We start from the raw sequence: 17,244 nt of genomic DNA, 5'->3' as shown, positions 1-17,244 counted from the left end.
TACACTGCACTCAGCAATATTACAGCTATATGGCGGCGATCTGGAAATATTCGAGTCTGGACCAGACAATCCAGTGATCAACAACGTGATCATCGATGTGCACAATGGGGAACCGTTGTGTCAACCAAGTCAGCGAGCCTGACCACCCGATCCCGTTAGTCGCCTTTTACGACAAGCACTGAGGCTTTTTATGGCAAGTATGGGTTGCTGAAGGCCTGTTCTACCCGGGGACTTTCACTGGTTGGCAGAGTGAGTGAGTGAGTTTAGTTCTATGCTGCTTTTAGCACCAGCAATATCACGGTGGAGCGACACCAGGCATGGACTTCAGGTATTGTGCCCATGTAGGGTATCGAACCCAGGTGTTTGGGGTGATGGGTGAACATTTCAACCACTGGGGTACCCCACTGCCCCTATTTTGAGCAGAAGCCACAGTTTACAGAAATATGTGCGCACACAAAGAAAATATGAAAATATTCATTAGCTACTTCTGGGTCACCATGAACAAAGGCAGAAGTTTGCTGATTCAAGCAAATATTTCCAATCCCTTTTATCATTCAACCGTTTGTATGTTTCCCAAAAGTGTCAACATCTCTATGGCTGGAAAAATGTTTAAAATGTCATCATGCATGCACTAACAGATGTGGACTATCTTGTCAAACAAATTTTACCATCAACAAGTAGTTATATAAATGTGTACATGAGTGTTTATTTGTTTACCTCCACTTGTAACATACAGGCTGTAACATCCATATCACACTTCTGTGTCACATTGTGACAAGCATGAAATACAATTCACTAGGTTTTCTTGACATGCTTATTGGAAAAAATTGACCGAATTAAAACTATTATTTATTTTTAAATGGTGGTTAATAATTTTATGAATCTTTCTCCTTGGGGAAATAAAATCACAAACATAGTTGCATCCAAGTCACTGTATGACCCCACTTGATTACTTACAGGCAGCTGCCATATAGCTGAAATATTGCTGAGTGGCTGGAATATTGCTGAGTGTGTCGTAAGACTGAACTCATGCACTCATCACAGCATGAAAATACCGATAATTAGAAATATTGTCATTATGAAGTATGTATTAGATTACTGATATGAAAATTGTGTCATTGGTAAATTCTTACAAAACAATTGATGAAATAACACACACAATACACAAAGTTATGTTTTTATTTATGTGGCACTTCTAAATTATGTTCAGAATGCTGCTACTGTAAGAAAACATTCATCGTAAATGTGACACTAACCAAATGTATGTAAAAAAGCTGATATTTTTCATATTGGCTGAAGGCTAATTCCTTGATTTTCATTAGTAATCAGTCAATAGCTTTTTGACAATATGAGTATACTTACAAACACTAATGCCAAGTTTGTGCTGAATGTCAGCCTCTAAACAGGTCTAGTTAAATCCCTGAGCAATGACCCTTCAGTAACCCAGTAACCCATGCTTGTCGTAAAAGGCAACTAATGGGATCGGGTGGTCAGACTCACTGACTTGGTCAACACATGTCATCGGTTTCCAACTGCGTGGATCGATGCTTATGCTGTTGACCACTGGATTGTCTGGTCCGGACTTGATTATTTTCAGACCACTGCAATATAGCTGGAATACCGTCAAGTGTGGCATAAAACTAAACTCTCTCGGAGTGACCAGTTCAAAAACACATCCTGCATTCTTGTTTGTCAGACGTTTGTTTACATTAACTTATAACATTCACACATTTTGCGCAAAGTGATAATAGAACTAACACTGTTGTAAGTCAGTGATACAGCAAAGGAGTCATACCAATCCTGGTATATGGTGGTATTCTAAAACAGGGAACTGACATTGTGTTAGTGATATACAGACAACCACCTGGTTCACATGGTAATTAAACAGGCTAGCTATTCTTGAAACGTTCGTAGCCCTACGAACTTCTTAAGCCCATTCTTAACACATTGGCTACGATAAAAGTTAACAATTCTTAGGGCTACGAACGTTTCGAGAATATGGGCCCTGGTAACCACTGATTTCTTGGTGTTCACCGGTTGTTCACTAAGCGTTCACCAGTTGTTCACAACTGTTAATTAAGAGTTCATCAGTTGTTCACTAAGTGTTCACCAAGTGTCCCTAAGATGTTCACCAGTGTTCACTAAGCATTCACCAAGTGTTTACTAAAAGTTCAGTGTTCACTAAGTGTTCACCAAGTGTTTACCAAGTGTTCAACAGATTTTCACCAAGAGTTCACTGTTCACTTAGCATTCACCACTTGTTGTCCACAGATGTTCACCAAGGGTTCACTAAGTGGTTGCCAGTTCACCAATTGTTCACTAAGTGTTCATCAAGTGTTCATATAGTTTACCAAGTGTCACTTAGTGTAGAGAGCTTGTCAGGAAAAAGCTTGTATTGACACCTTAAAACTGGCAATGGATTAATGTTTCTCAATTTCAGCTCTTCCTGAGCATTTTTAAAACCACAGTTTCACTTCCCGAGAAGGTCCTTTGTCTTGGCTTGCAGGAGTTCCTCAGCCTGGCTACTGTATCTCCTCATTGTCTCCAATACCTGAAATATCAGACACATTTCCAACAACTTTATACACTCACCCATACTTGACATCTTCATACATGTGCAGGTAAAGATATTGTTTCACCTCAATTTCAACATTTTCATCAGTCCCCCAAACCTTCTACAAAACAACGCCAACATTTATATCAACATCTTCTCCAACACAACCAAACTCACTGATAAATCTACCGCCACAGAAATTTTACCCAAATATCAACATCCCCACACACCATTATTGCGACACCAACATACCAACATCACCTAACCCACATGCCAATATCACCACACCCACACACCATCACCACATCCAAAGATCATCATCACCACATCCACATACCAACATCACCACACTCACATACCAACATCGCCACATCCACACATTAACATCACCACACCCATATACCAACATCATAACACCCACAGATCAACACCACAACACCCACAGACCTACATCACCACACCCATATACCAACCTCATAATACCCACATTCCAACATCACACTACCTCACCACACACAGACCAGTACCACCCTACCCATATACCAACATCACCACACCCATAAACAAAAATCACCACACCCGCATACTAACATCACCATACCAACATCACCACATCCACATACCAACATCACCACATCCACACACCAACATCACCACACCAACACACCAACATCACCACACCAACATCACTGTAATAACATCAACACACCCATAGACCAACATTCCTACCACATTAGGTGCCACGATACAGGTGCTTCACCACACAATACGTATCTCGATACTGAGGCCACAATATGATACGAGGGGACGTGAAAAAGTAGTGAACCTAACAATAATCTCGATGTCCAGTGTTTGTAACATTTCCATTTGATCCTGAAGGGATTATCAGCAAAGCCAAATGCAAGTGTCACATATGTGGGTAATGTGATGCACAAGATATGAGTCATCACAACACACTGGGGTACAATATTTGTAAAATAATTGCACAAAATGAAAATGATATGTCATTTAGTACCTCTTGGATAATGGTATGTCCTCAGATAATATCATGCAAAATATGTTTAGAAAGGTCGTGGATGAATTCTTCTGTGATGGTAAATCTGATGTTAAAACCATTGTTAACTCAACACCTTTAAACAACTAACTCAAGTCATTTCTGTTTTAAGTAGAGATTAATAGAGAAAGGACAACTACCTATCAACCATGTATCCATCAATCACACTCAAAAAGTCAGTTTTTGGAAAAAAATATTAGAGACAAACTGTTCAGATGCAAAATAGTAATCGACATATGTAACAAAAACTGAAGTGCTATAAAGTCACATGAATCACGCATTGTATCATGCAAAGCTTGCCAACGTTGCACCGGTGAATTGTGACATCCCTGTACCACATCAGTATTACCTAGCATCCCCAACCTAACACGCCCAACATATCATCCTCAAACTCCAGCCTCCAACATAAACATAACAACCCCATTACACACCTACATCAGACACCCCCAAATCCCCACCTCAACACCCCTACACCAACATCTCCAACACACTGCAACAATCCAAACCCCAGACCAACACTCCCATCTCACAGCCTCACCCCCATATAAACAGTCCTACCCCCCACACCACAGCTGACTTCTATCCTTGGACCATCACTCACCAGGTCCTGTACATCTCGTATAAGATCCTCAGGGTGACCTTCCTTATTGGCCTTGACCTTCTTTGTGTGCTTAGAATGGATGTCTCGTAATCTGTCCTTCAACTTGTTACACAAGACCTTCGCATTCTTCGCCAAACTTTCACGGTGTTCTGTTGTTACCCTGAAAAGACAAGACAGATATCACATTTTTGATGTTATGTAAGATAGGTCAGTTGATTTTGGTAGGTATTTCTTGATTCAGATGGGGAGATAACAATGCAGCCCTGTAACCTGTAACAAACATCATGTACAAATTTTCAAAAACAGTGTTACATTTTAATGCATAAAGCAACCTTGATTATTGTTAATTTTCAATCTGAAATTAAATTTTCGTTGTTTCAAGAATTCACTTCAATAGTGCATTAATTTAGGGATGTAAATGTAAATTCAAATGAACACCATTGATAACAATATGACATCAGTGTATTTGTTCAGTTCATTTACAGCCAATCAGAGGGCAGCAGCACACATGACCTAAATATTTAACCACAAGAAAATCCATAGTTCAGTGGTTTGCCAATCAATTATCACATCATCACTTGCAATATACATGTATGTGTTTTCATGAAAATGAATAGAAAATGAAAACTTTGAAAATTTGCAAAGAAATTTACCCTCAGTCATGCATGGTTTATAGAGGTTATGTAAGGAATGCAACTCAGGTGTTTGGCACGACAGATGAACACATTACCTACTTGGCCACCACCTCCATGTTGCTGGCATAATGATGATAGATGATGAACCTTGTTTTACTTAAGGAAGATTCCTGGAATATTTGTTTATTTTGGGTTTTTTTGTTGGTTGTTCACCACCACAGTCAGCAATATTCATGCAAACAGACTAGACAATCCAGTGACCAAGAGCACGAGCATCAATTTCCACAACTGGGATACATTGATATGTCAACCAAGTCAATCAGCTTGACCACCCCGTCCCGTTTGCTTCCTCTTTCAACAAGCATGGGTTAGTGAAGACCAATTGTATCTTGGTTATTCAGACGTGGGGATTCCAGATATCAACTGATCCCCAGAAGAATCTGCTTGTTAAGGCTGGCAAACAAGCGTAAGTTGAGCATCAACCTGACAATTGACCTATGAGTGGCACCCCAATTTAGCTTGCCATCGTGTGCAAAGGTGCTCCAGGTTCTCTGTGATCAAGTGTAGTGCAACAGGTGAAACCTGCAGACTGTCTAAACTAAGTCCTACTCGCAGCATCAATTTCATAGTCATGCATTGCACTGCATGTGCACTTTCCTACATCTGCTCTACCTTTCATAAACCAATGCTCACTGCTGTGGACTAACTTCATCTTGTAAACGCGTTCTCTGTGCCAATTCAACTTATCCTTGTTTGCCAGCAAATGGATATGGGTGTATGTTTCATTGACAGCATGTCAAAATACTTTGACTCCATGAATTGTTGTACCTAATATTAATGACTGGATTGTCTAGTCCAGACTTGTTCATAAAAGGTCAGTCAGTATAGATTTGGAATGTTGCGGAGTGCAATAAAATAACAAATAAACACATCTAAATTCCACAGCACTAAAATACACAGCCTTATACAAGGGCTCACAGACAGGTGTCAACTTACTTTGGCAGGGGGACAATGAGGGTTGTTCCATCTTGTGTTGGGTTGACATTCATCCCTGACTGTTCGATAGCCGTCTTCACTGCTGGCAGGTGCTGCAAGGGAGAGCCAGTTGAGAACCTTTCCATCCATCTTTAACAAGCTTCATGCACATCTGTGATAGGTCACTGAAATCTTTCCTTGGATCATTTCCATGTTTTTTATATAACCGAGAGATGTTAGAAATAACACATTATCGGGAGGGATTCTTACTGTTTGTTTGTGCTGCATAATGCACACTCAGCAATATTCCACTTATATGGTTGCAGTCTGTAAATAATCGAATCTGGACCAGACAATACAGGGATCAAGAGCATGGCATCAATCTATGCATTTTGGATATGATGACATATGTCACCCAAGTCAGTGAGCCTGACCACCCTATTTTGGTTCATCGCCTCTTATGACAAGCATGGTTACTGAAATCAGTTCTAACCTGGATCTTCAGATGAAAGGTCATTACTGGACCAAAATATGCTAAAACTTGTCACTCTACAACAAGGTTGCTGACTTACCTGAGAGGATGCGGCAAGGTTGCTGACCTACCTGAGAGGATGCGGCAAGGTTGCTGACCTACCTGAGATGATGCGGCAAGGTTGCTGACCTACCTGAGAGGATGCGGCAAGGTTGCTGACCTACCTGAGAGGATGCGGCAAGGTTGCTGACCTACCTGAGAGGATGCGGCAAGGTTGCTGACCTACCTGAGAGGATGCGGCAAGGTTGCAGACCTACCTGAGAGGATGAGGCAAGGTTGCAGACTTACCTGAGAGGATGCAGCAAGGTTGCTGACCTACCTGAGAGGATGCAGCAAGGTTGCAGATCTACCTGAGAGGATTCAGCAAGGTTGCTGACCTACCTGAGAGGATGCAGCAAGATTGATGATGAGTAGTTGGGGAGACTTCTGTACAATCTGACCAAGCTGTATCAGAGGGAAACGCCCATCAGATGTCGACACCATCAAGTTGTGAAATACACCTGGCGGAAATAATGAATGCTGTATGTGTAAAACTCAATTATGTCCTATGAACAGTCAGTCAGTGTTACCAGTGTTGACCAAGTATGGATGAGATGCAGGGGTTAAAAAATCCCATTGCTTGACATCCGGGACAAGTTAGTTTTCATTTCGGACAATTACATAATGGTATCTTACCATGGGCTACTGGATAATTTCCACTTATGGATTCAAACTACAAATAAACTTGGATTTCATTCCATATCTGCTCAAAATGTAACTACTAAATTTCTCAGTGATAATAAATTAGAGTTATCTTTCTTTGCTATTTATCTCCTCTCAATAAATAGTCCATCAAACATTACAACATCAAATACCTTGTTGATTTATTCTTTTATAATTACATCATCATGATCATGTCAAAACAATTAGGGCAAGTGGCTTTTAAACCATTTTTTAACCTCTTTAAGGATTAAGCAGGAATGAATACACGGTTATAATCCTGATCGATCTAGAAGGTGCATTTGATAAGGTATGGTGGGATGGAGTCACCTTAAAGGCAGCTGAACTGGGAATAAGTGGCAGACTTCTTAAATTCATCAGAAGCTTCCTCAGCGAAAGACACATCCAAACCAAAGTAGGTAATGAGTATTCAGACTTAATCAGCATCAACACTGGAACACCCCAGGGTTCAATAATCAGCCCAATCCTTTTTAACATCATGATGCAGGATCTACCATCTGTAGTTTCAAAGCCACTGGGACAAGTCACATATGCTGATGATGGCTCCATATATATCACTCACAAAGATCTCAACCACATTGTGACGCATGCCAATGAATGTATGGAAGCAATAAACAATTGGGCAACCAAGTGGAAATTAAAGATATCCCAAGAAAAGACAGAATACACAGTCATCACCAGAAAACGAAAACATGTGTTGCCACTTGACAAACTTGGTATACAAATCTCTGGTCGGTCAATAGGCTACAACAAAAATCCGAAAATACTAGGGCTAACACTCGACCCTAAACTCACATGGAATGCCCATATTGACGTTACATCATGACTGTCTAAAGAGGCTGAACCTCATGAAGGTCATTTCATCAAAAGCTTGGGGGGCCGATTTTACCACCCTAAGAACATTCTATCTGACATATATCAGGAGTAAGATGTCATATGCCATGGAAATCTGGTCATCATGCTGCCCAACGAGAATGAAAAGACTTTCAACCTTACAAAATTGTGCTCTCTGTCTCATAGTCGGTGCTCTGAAAACCACGCCAGTTGGGTCACTTGAGATAGAAGCAAACATCCCTCCACTTCAGATCCATTCGGAATCAGTTATCCTGAACAGAAGGATTAAAAATCACTTCCTTCCAAAAGATTCTCCAGGGCATCTCAAGAAAAACAAAGCAAAGAACTCCTTCTATGCAAGATCCAGCAGGCTACTCAAGGAAAGAAACATCTATCTCCCTTCTAGGTCAGACCCCAACTTCTCTCCAACAGCAATCATGAATGATATACCACCATGGCAATGGAAACCTCCAACCATAGTAACATCAATTCCAGAACAAGCCAATAAGTCAGAAAACCCAGTCAAGTTGAAGATGTTAGCCTTGGAGTTAATCCAGACTAAATATTCAGAATACAGAAAGATCTACACTGACGGCTCCCTGGATCCAAACAATGGAAAAGCTGGGGCAGGCATATATCTCCAAGACGATGAGAGTAGTGTCATCATTCCACTCACCCCCTGCTCAATCCTCAGTGCAGAACTTACAGCAATAGAAAGAGCCTTGCTGGAAATTAAAGATCTTTCCAACTCCGGTCCTTACACCATCCTGACTGACTCTTTATCATCCCTGCACACTCTGTTGTCATACAAACCTACTGAGTACTACCATCAAACCAAAGCCATCAACAGTCTGCTACAAACCCTGAAAACTGTCATCTGCCTACAATGGATCCCAAGCCATGTAGGGATTATTGGGAACGAAAAGGCTGATGAACTTGCCAAGCAAGCATCTGAGTGTGGCCCTCTGCTAAAACCTATGTCATCTCTACCTAGTTTGAAATGTAGAGTGAAGGAAACCTCTAGTGATAAATGGTCAAATATCTGGCTCAATAACAGCAAAGGTCGAAAGTACTTTGAACTGCAGGAAAAACCCAACAGAATTTTCTACAAAAATATCAAAAGAACGGATCAAGTTACCATCTCTAGAATCCGACTGAACCACTTTCCCTGTCAGAGCTATCTAGCCAAATATCATCTGGCAACTGACCCCATTTGCACATTTTGTAATCAAGAAGAGGAAGATCTTGAGCACATCTTATTCAGATGCCCCGAATATGATGAAATCAGGTCAACAGCCAACAACAATCTTAAAGAAGCCCTTGAAAACAGAAATAATGAATGGGCTCAATTCATCAATATAATCAAGAGGAGAAACGAGAGGGTACATGCAAGGGCCACGACGCCAGAGGCATGCTCCACTACCTAACCTAACCTAACCTCTTTTATGTACAGTGGGACATTTACTAAAGTAAATGAGATAATACATGGGGGGTGGGGGTGGGCACCTGGTGATATATAGTGGGATATTTACCTGTCCATGTAAAGATATTAATTTATTTACCCGGCAATATACAGAGGGACATTTACCTGGGGATGTGCGGAGGGACAACTGATGGATGTACTGTTGCTTGAGGTCATCAAGAGCGTGCTGCATCTCTGCATCAACAGCTGCAATGTCAAGTACACCTTCCATGTCCTCTGCTGTCAATGAAATCTTCCTCCCACTGCCTCCCTTCCCTTTACCTCCCCCTGAAACAAACCACATAAGTTGACCCATTTATCTTGAGGTCATCAAGAGCGTGCTGCATCTCTGCATCAACAGCTGCAATGTCAAGTACACCTTCCATGTCCTCTGCTGTCAATGAAATCTTCCTCCCACTGCCTCCCTTCCCTTTACCTCCCCCTGAAACAAACCACATAAGTTGACCCATTTATCTTGAGGTCATCAAGAGCGTGCTGCATCTCTGCATCAACAGCTGCAATGTCAAGTACACCTTCCATGTCCTCTGCTGTCAATGAAATCTTCCTCCCACTGCCTCCCTTCCCTTTACCTCCCCCTGAAACAAACCACATAAGTTGACTCATTTATCTTATGTGCATCATTTAGCAAGTGAAGGGTACAGAAAATATGGTGAACACGTCATAACTATCACCAGTTACTATATTAAGAGTATAGGATTAACGAATGAGTACACAGGTACATTACTAGAGTTCATTTTCAACATTAAGAGTTTATGGTGTTCAGTGTCATGCAAGCCATGGTTTGTTTATTAATTGTTTATGACTACCTGCTTAGTTTCAGTCAGCGATTTGAGACACTTATTAAGTGTTAAAACTTATATTTTAAAGGCATAGACATTTTTTGTGTCAAATTTAAACACTGTTCATCAATACCATTCTCACAGTTACAATCATAAACCATGGAAGCCCTGACTGATTGGGGTGAGGATCAATTTGCCTTAGTTGACATTGGTTGCGGCGTGGCATCCCAAATAGATTATTCACACTTATTTTTGCCCTACATGAGGAATACTGTTGAGTTCAGCATTAAACAATAAACCAACCTTTATTGTCCAAGGAAAGGTCACTTGAAAGTATTGTTGAGACATGCTGACATGCCTTGATATGCAATGTGTAAGGTCACCTGACAGTATTGTTGAGACATGCTGACATGCCTTGACATGCAATGTGTAAGGTCACCTGACAGTATTGTTGAGACATGCTGACATGCCTTGACATGCAGTGTGTAAGGTCACCTGACAGTATTGTTGAGACATGCTGACATGCCTTGACATGCAATGTGTAAGGTCACCTGACAGTATTGTTGAGACATGCTGACATGCCTTGACATGCAATGTGTAAGGTCACCTGACAGTATTGTTGAGACATGCTGACATGCCTTGACATGCAATGTGTAAGGTCACCTGACAGTATTGTTGAGACATGCTGACATGCCTTGACATGCAATGTGTAAGGTCACCTGACAGTATTGTTGAGACATGCTGACATGCCTTGACATGCAATGTGTAAGGTCACCTGACAGTATTGTTGAGACATGCTGACATGCCTTGACATGCAATGTGTAAGGTCACCTGACAGTATTGTTGAGACATGCTGACATGCCTTGACATGCAATGTGTAAGGTCACCTGACAGTATTGTTGAGACATGCTGACATGCCTTGACATGCAATGTGTAAGGTCACCTGACAGTATTGTTGAGACATGCTGACATGCCTTGACATGCAATGTGTAAGGTCACCTGACAGTATTGTTGAGACATGCTGACATGCCTTGACATGCAATGTGTAAGGTCACCTGACAGTATTGTTGAGACATGCTGACATGCCTTGACATGCAATGTGTAAGGTCACCTGACAGTATTGTTGAGACATGCTGACATGCCTTGACATGCAATGTGTAAGGTCACCTGACAGTATTGTTGAGACATGCTGACATGCCTTGACATGCAATGTGTAAGGTCACCTGACAGTATTGTTGAGACATGCTGACATGCCTTGACATGCAATGTGTAAGGTCACCTGACAGTATTGTTGAGACATGCTGACATGCCTTGACATGCAATGTGTAAGGTCACCTGACAGTATTGTTGAGACATGCTGACATGCCTTGACATGCAATGTGTAAGGTCACCTGACAGTATTGTTGAGACATGCTGACATGCCTTGACATGCAGTGTGTAAGGTCACCTGACAGTATTGTTGAGACATGCTGACATGCCTTGACATGCAGTGTGTAAGGTCACCTGACAGTATTGTTGAGACATGCTGACATGCCTTGACATGCAATGTGTAAGGTCACCTGACAGTATTGTTGAGACATGCTGACATGCCTTGACATGCAATGTGTAAGGTCACCTGACAGTATTGTTGAGACATGCTGACATGCCTTGACATGCAATGTGTAAGGTCACCTGACAGTATTGTTGAGACATGCTGACATGCCTTGACATGCAGTGTGTAAGGTCACCTGACAGTATTGTTGAGACATGCTGACATGCCTTGACATGCAGTGTGTAAGGTCACCTGACAGTATTGTTGAGACATGCTGACATGCCTTGACATGCACTGTGTAAGGTCACCTGACAGTATTGTTGAGACATGCTGACATGCCTTGACATGCAGTGTGTAAGGTCACCTGACAGTATTGTTGAGACATGCTGACATGCCTTGACATGCAATGTGTAAGGTCACCTGACAGTATTGTTGAGACATGCTGACATGCCTTGACATGCAATGTGTAAGGTCACCTGACAGTATTGTTGAGACATGCTGACATGCCTTGATATGCACTGTGTAAGGTCACCTGACAGTATTGTTGAGACATGCTGACATGCTTTGACATGCAGTGTGTAAGGTCACCTGACAGTATTGTTGAGACATGCTGACATGCCTTGATATGCAATGTGTAAGGTGTTTAGAAGATAATGTTCATGCTGACTTTGTATGAATTATCAGTACTCTGCAGAACGCCAAGGTGACCTGACATGCTGATCAGTACCATGAGCCGTTTTTTCAAATCAAATGAATAATTAACAAATGCCAAGTTTTCACCTGTATCTCATCTGTATCTCTGCCCATTACCTTTGTCTTTCTTTCCCTTCTTGGCATAAGAGCGGGTCTGCAGCCATGATCCCTGAGGAGTGCGCAGGTCTGGATGCAACACAGGAGGTGACTGTCTGCACATGTGCAGACAGCACTGCACTGTCTGCATCTTCACAATCCTCACCAGCCTTGGGCACAACAACACAGTGCGCACAAATGACATCTCCCTTTCATGTACACTCTGAAATCATCAACACATCACTGACTTCAGCACATATTGGTTCAAGTTAATCCAAAATCGATAACTGATCTATATTTTAATACATATTCACGAGGTCACAAGTCACGGAGTTAGATCCTGATTCCCTTTGTGTTTCATTACCATACTTGAACTGGTGGGTTCCCCAAAGTTTTAAATGTATTAGACCTGTGTCACACAGCGCCATTCTTCCACATTTACCATATAAGTATCATACACATACAGTGAATTCAAACTGACGTTGCCATATGACAGAAGCATTTTACAGGAGCTTCATCCAATTATTTAATCCGGACCGCTCAATTTATTTCATCCAATCCATATCCTACACTAGTCCCGGTCAGACGAAAACATACGATTTTAGCACACATGCATTTTGAGACAACACTGAAAATGTAAACAGCACTGAGTATTAAATTAATTAATGCTTGTCCTGAAAGAAACACTTCAAACAGCAGTCAAGCCGGTGACCTGTTGACCGCAACCATTGAACCGAGATATATTCTGTGATTTGAGAGCAAACATTCTGATAACGCTCTAGGTGAGAACTGCAGACACAAATGTAGAACCCACATGGGCTACACGGCCTAAACATTCCAATACCTCTCTGCACTTACTCAGTTTAATGAGTACAAACGAGTGAAGAACTTCTCACAAATGCACGCCGTCAAGGCAGGAAGGCCGACAACTCTGTCATCCAAATAGAATGCATACCGCATTTCAAATACTGTCATGTTACATGCTCTTAGAAAGTGGTCAAACTCGCACTAGACTCTCATAATCTGTTAGATACACACAATCAGTGGTGACACTTAACTGCAAGACATTAAAATGCAATCCCAAATATAACATGCGTTACGTCTGTGCCCTTGTGTGTTCATTAATGACATTAATTTGACATTTTGACATTTACTTGCCTAAACATCTCTTTATACCCTATAGAATCATTCTACATGTAAAACTGAAGCAAACACTGCTTGAATATTGCAACGTTATGGCGACTGATATTTGCTGTGTGTAAACAGAAAATGGAAAAACGTTACACTGCAAGCCAAAATGTCAATAAAGATCATTTGAGATGGTCCTACACACCTTTTCACAATATCAAAGACACGTATTACTTGTTTTCACTGATGCAAATCAGCAGAAAATGGTTTAAAATATTAAAATCATAGGAATGCCTCTGACTGGCTCACTGACGCTCATGATGTTGATAACTGGATTGTCTCGTCCAGATGCGATTATATACAGGCCGCCGTCATATAGCTGGAATATTGCTGACTGCGACGTAAAATTGAACCCATACACTGTTAGTCTAGTCGCCATTTCCGCGGCATGGTATTTCCTCATCCTCTAAGAATGCTATCCCTTCACTACATAGTAGATTTGTTATGGTGACGTAGGGAAGTACATCATGGGCGGATCCAGCCTTTTAAAAAAAGGGGTGTGGGGTGGGTGTCGGGTGTGTGTGTGGGTGTGTGTGTGTGTGGAGGGGGGGTGCACTTTTGTCATTTTTATCTTCAGTGGTGTGTGTGTGTGCGTGCGTGCGTGCGTGCGTGCGTGCGTGCGTGTGTGATGGGTGGGTCCAGCCTTTTGGATCCGCCTCTGTACATTGTGCAACGAATCGTCGTGGTGATTGCCCTTTTGCGGATCCCAGGCATTTCCGTTGAACTTGCATCTGTAATGCAAACTTAATCTTATCTTGTTTTGGGTGTTACTGCTGTATATTCTGTGTATAAAATATTCACGACTTTAGTTGGCAACTATTTTAAAATTTGGATGCCAACACAAAGATTGAGTGTCAAGAATGATACACGATGAGTGTCTTATGTACTGCTGTTTGCCGACGATATCGCGGTTTTCGCTTGCTTTGCCATAGTTTTGCAGAAGAAGATTGATGAACTCGGTTTAATCAGGGTTTGTCAGATGAAGTAAGAAGAAAGTTGTAGCATTCACAAAAGGCGAGGAAATATCAATCATTGAGCAATGGAACCTTAGTGGAATGGCCACGGGGTAACATTTATCCACGCATGTTGGATTTACAATAAAATTATAATTGGTAAACATTTGATAGTTTATTCTAGGTATGTATTTAAAATACTTTATATATAAGTCTCACTGTACTGATGTTTCCTGCAACATTTCATTACAGATTTGCAATATGCTCTGGAAATATACAAATATATAATATTATACAGTTTATATTTGTAGAAGCTCTCGTGTTAGATTTACAATGGAAATTACAATTGGTAAAAAGTTAAGGGCATACACTAGTAGGACCTCACCAGGTGGACTTGTATGGTTGATTTAAAACCTTGCTTACCAAGGATGAATTAAAACAAACAACCAAAAACAACATCTGTCCACAAATACTTGGATATTAATCATTCATGCAGAAAGTTATTAAGTATAAGTCTTCCAACTATCTTTCAATGACAGAATGTAGTCGCTTCCCGGCATGGATTAATGGAAGACTTACGAGACAGTATGTATTAAAGGAGTTAGATTGTGGTGGCGTTATTATCAGACTGACATTTTTGCGAACTGCCGTATTCTGTACTATTCTAATCTGGTTTTCGACATGTGCGGGTTTCCCACGATACCACAGTCCCCGTGTCTGTGAGAGGATTAAAAAATACGTATTTGAGATGACCCCTGACTCAAAATACTTCATAGTACAAACATCATGGTTTTAAGTATGGTACTGTGAAACATTTCGAGTCTGTGGTCATCTCAATGTTTTATGTGTTTTGAAAAATAGTTCTCCCAAAGACACGAGGGCCGGTGCTCGATACCGGAAATACAGATATATTCTAATGTCTACAAAACAAAGCTGTACATACATTATGTATAAGTCCAAACAACAGTGGCACAACGATATTTACAGAATCAAACCCGTTAAGTTATTTTCCGATTTAAAGCCTCAGAAAGACCAACGGAATAACTGGTAGCCAGAATAGCACTAGCCAGTGAGTTTTGTTATGTGCCTCATTTAGCGACATCCCAGCAATATTTCCAGAATCGGACTTGACACATTGTCCCCATCTAAGAATAGAACCCGAATCTTCGGCGTGACGAGCCAACGCATTAACCACGTGCACTGGACTACTTCCCAGCTCCAGAAAAGCGTTAAAACTTACCCAGAATTTTAACAAAATATAAATGCATTTGTCAAATAAAAGCAGAAAGTCCCAAAACGTTTGACAAAAGATGAAAATGTACTGATGATTTGTCCGGAGAAAAGTCTACTACTGAATGAAATATCTACTCGTTTATTTAAAACATGATACCCTGGTGTGAAATACTTTCCTGACTCAATACAGACGCTGCAGCTGAGGAGCATACATGTCTATATCACAAGAGAACAGTACATATTTTGTTTTCTGTGTTGTACAACATTTACTAACATGAGGTCAATGTAACATTGATGGGTGCAAGAGGGGGCATATTAAATTTACACTACATTTACACTTGATTACTTATGTTTATAACACTGAAAATCATTGGCACTGACAGATGGATGGCGTGTCGGTTACTGCCGGAGTCTTATATTGATGACAAACGTTATCGGTTCATTACACCATATGTACAAAGCCGTCACAACAGTACGCGTTAGCAGTATCAAATTACCTATATACTGACACAGACAGGTGGATGGTGTGACGTGCACTCTCTCGTCAGTACATGCCTGACAACTCTGACTGTTCATTCGCAGACACTCTCGTTATGTCGTCAATAAACCACGTTGTCTCTTATCGGATCTATACATAAAAATCACGGGCTCACAAATATATCCCATCTTGGAACGTGGGAAGGAACCCTACAGCCCCGCGTTTGCAATCCCCTATGTGATGTAATCCACATAACTTTAATAAATTTTATGAACATGTTGTCGAGGATCAACTGTTGGATACGGTGAGCGCATATTAAGGTTCAGCTTTCAATCAGCTAAGGCAGGTCAGTTTTTAACCATAACCCTTACATAAACACAAGCTAAACAAATACATGTGTATAATCTTCCACGTGCAGTGCAATCCCTCGTCCCGCGAATGCCCAAAAGTTAAAAGCTGCTAGACACCTTTCATTTGACATGCCCTGGGACTGTGATGAGTAAACAAACTGGCAGTTTGCTTGGAAATGTTCACCGTGTGCTTGTGGCTGCTGAGATGCTTTTCTCATCGTATCTGAAAAAGAGGAATTATATGGTATACCGATTGAACTATCCTTTGGTTGAGAGAGTGGATAGGTGGATGGATGGGTGAGTGGGCGAGTGGGTGGGTGAGTGAGTGGGTGAGTGAATGGGTGGATGGATGGGTGGGTGGATTTGTGGGTGGGTGGGTGGGTGGGTGGGTGAGTAGATGAGTGGTGAGTGGGTAGGTGAGTAGATGAGTATGTCACCATGATGCTATTGATTCAAGACTATAAATACTCAACCATGACGATTTAAATCTGTAGAGCAGAGACGTGCACATTTCGTCAGGCCTCTGTAGAACTAGAAGGCAAGCGTTCAACCTAG

The 17,244-nt window shown here is 41.2% G+C and overlaps 1 protein-coding gene across 2 annotated transcripts; it reads right to left on the bottom strand.

Annotated features, from left to right (window-relative positions):
* Positions 1 to 1,161: 1,161 nt before the first annotated feature.
* Positions 1,162 to 13,449, bottom strand: LOC137273332 (ribosome-recycling factor, mitochondrial-like). Of its 2 annotated transcripts, none has more exons than XM_067805925.1 (7): positions 13,346 to 13,449; positions 12,509 to 12,710; positions 9,494 to 9,655; positions 6,733 to 6,851; positions 5,841 to 5,932; positions 4,210 to 4,369; positions 1,162 to 2,551 (listed from the first exon to the last, which is right to left on the bottom strand). In XM_067805925.1, exons 2-7 carry the CDS (start codon positions 12,690 to 12,692, stop codon positions 2,471 to 2,473), a joined length of 798 nt encoding a protein of 265 aa, XP_067662026.1. In that variant the 5' UTR covers positions 12,693 to 12,710; positions 13,346 to 13,449; the 3' UTR covers positions 1,162 to 2,470. The 2 variants fall into 2 exon arrangements, with proteins under 2 accessions (XP_067662026.1, XP_067662027.1); XM_067805926.1 differs by having other exon boundaries at positions 13,332 to 13,420.
* Between the last annotated feature and the right edge of the window lie 3,795 nt (positions 13,450 to 17,244).

The sequence above is a fragment of the Haliotis asinina genome, chromosome 2, assembly GCF_037392515.1.
Source record: "Haliotis asinina isolate JCU_RB_2024 chromosome 2, JCU_Hal_asi_v2, whole genome shotgun sequence".
Taxonomy (NCBI): domain Eukaryota; kingdom Metazoa; phylum Mollusca; class Gastropoda; order Lepetellida; family Haliotidae; genus Haliotis; species Haliotis asinina.
Note: the sequence above shows the minus strand (reverse complement) of the source record. Positions and strands in the feature narration are given on the sequence as shown.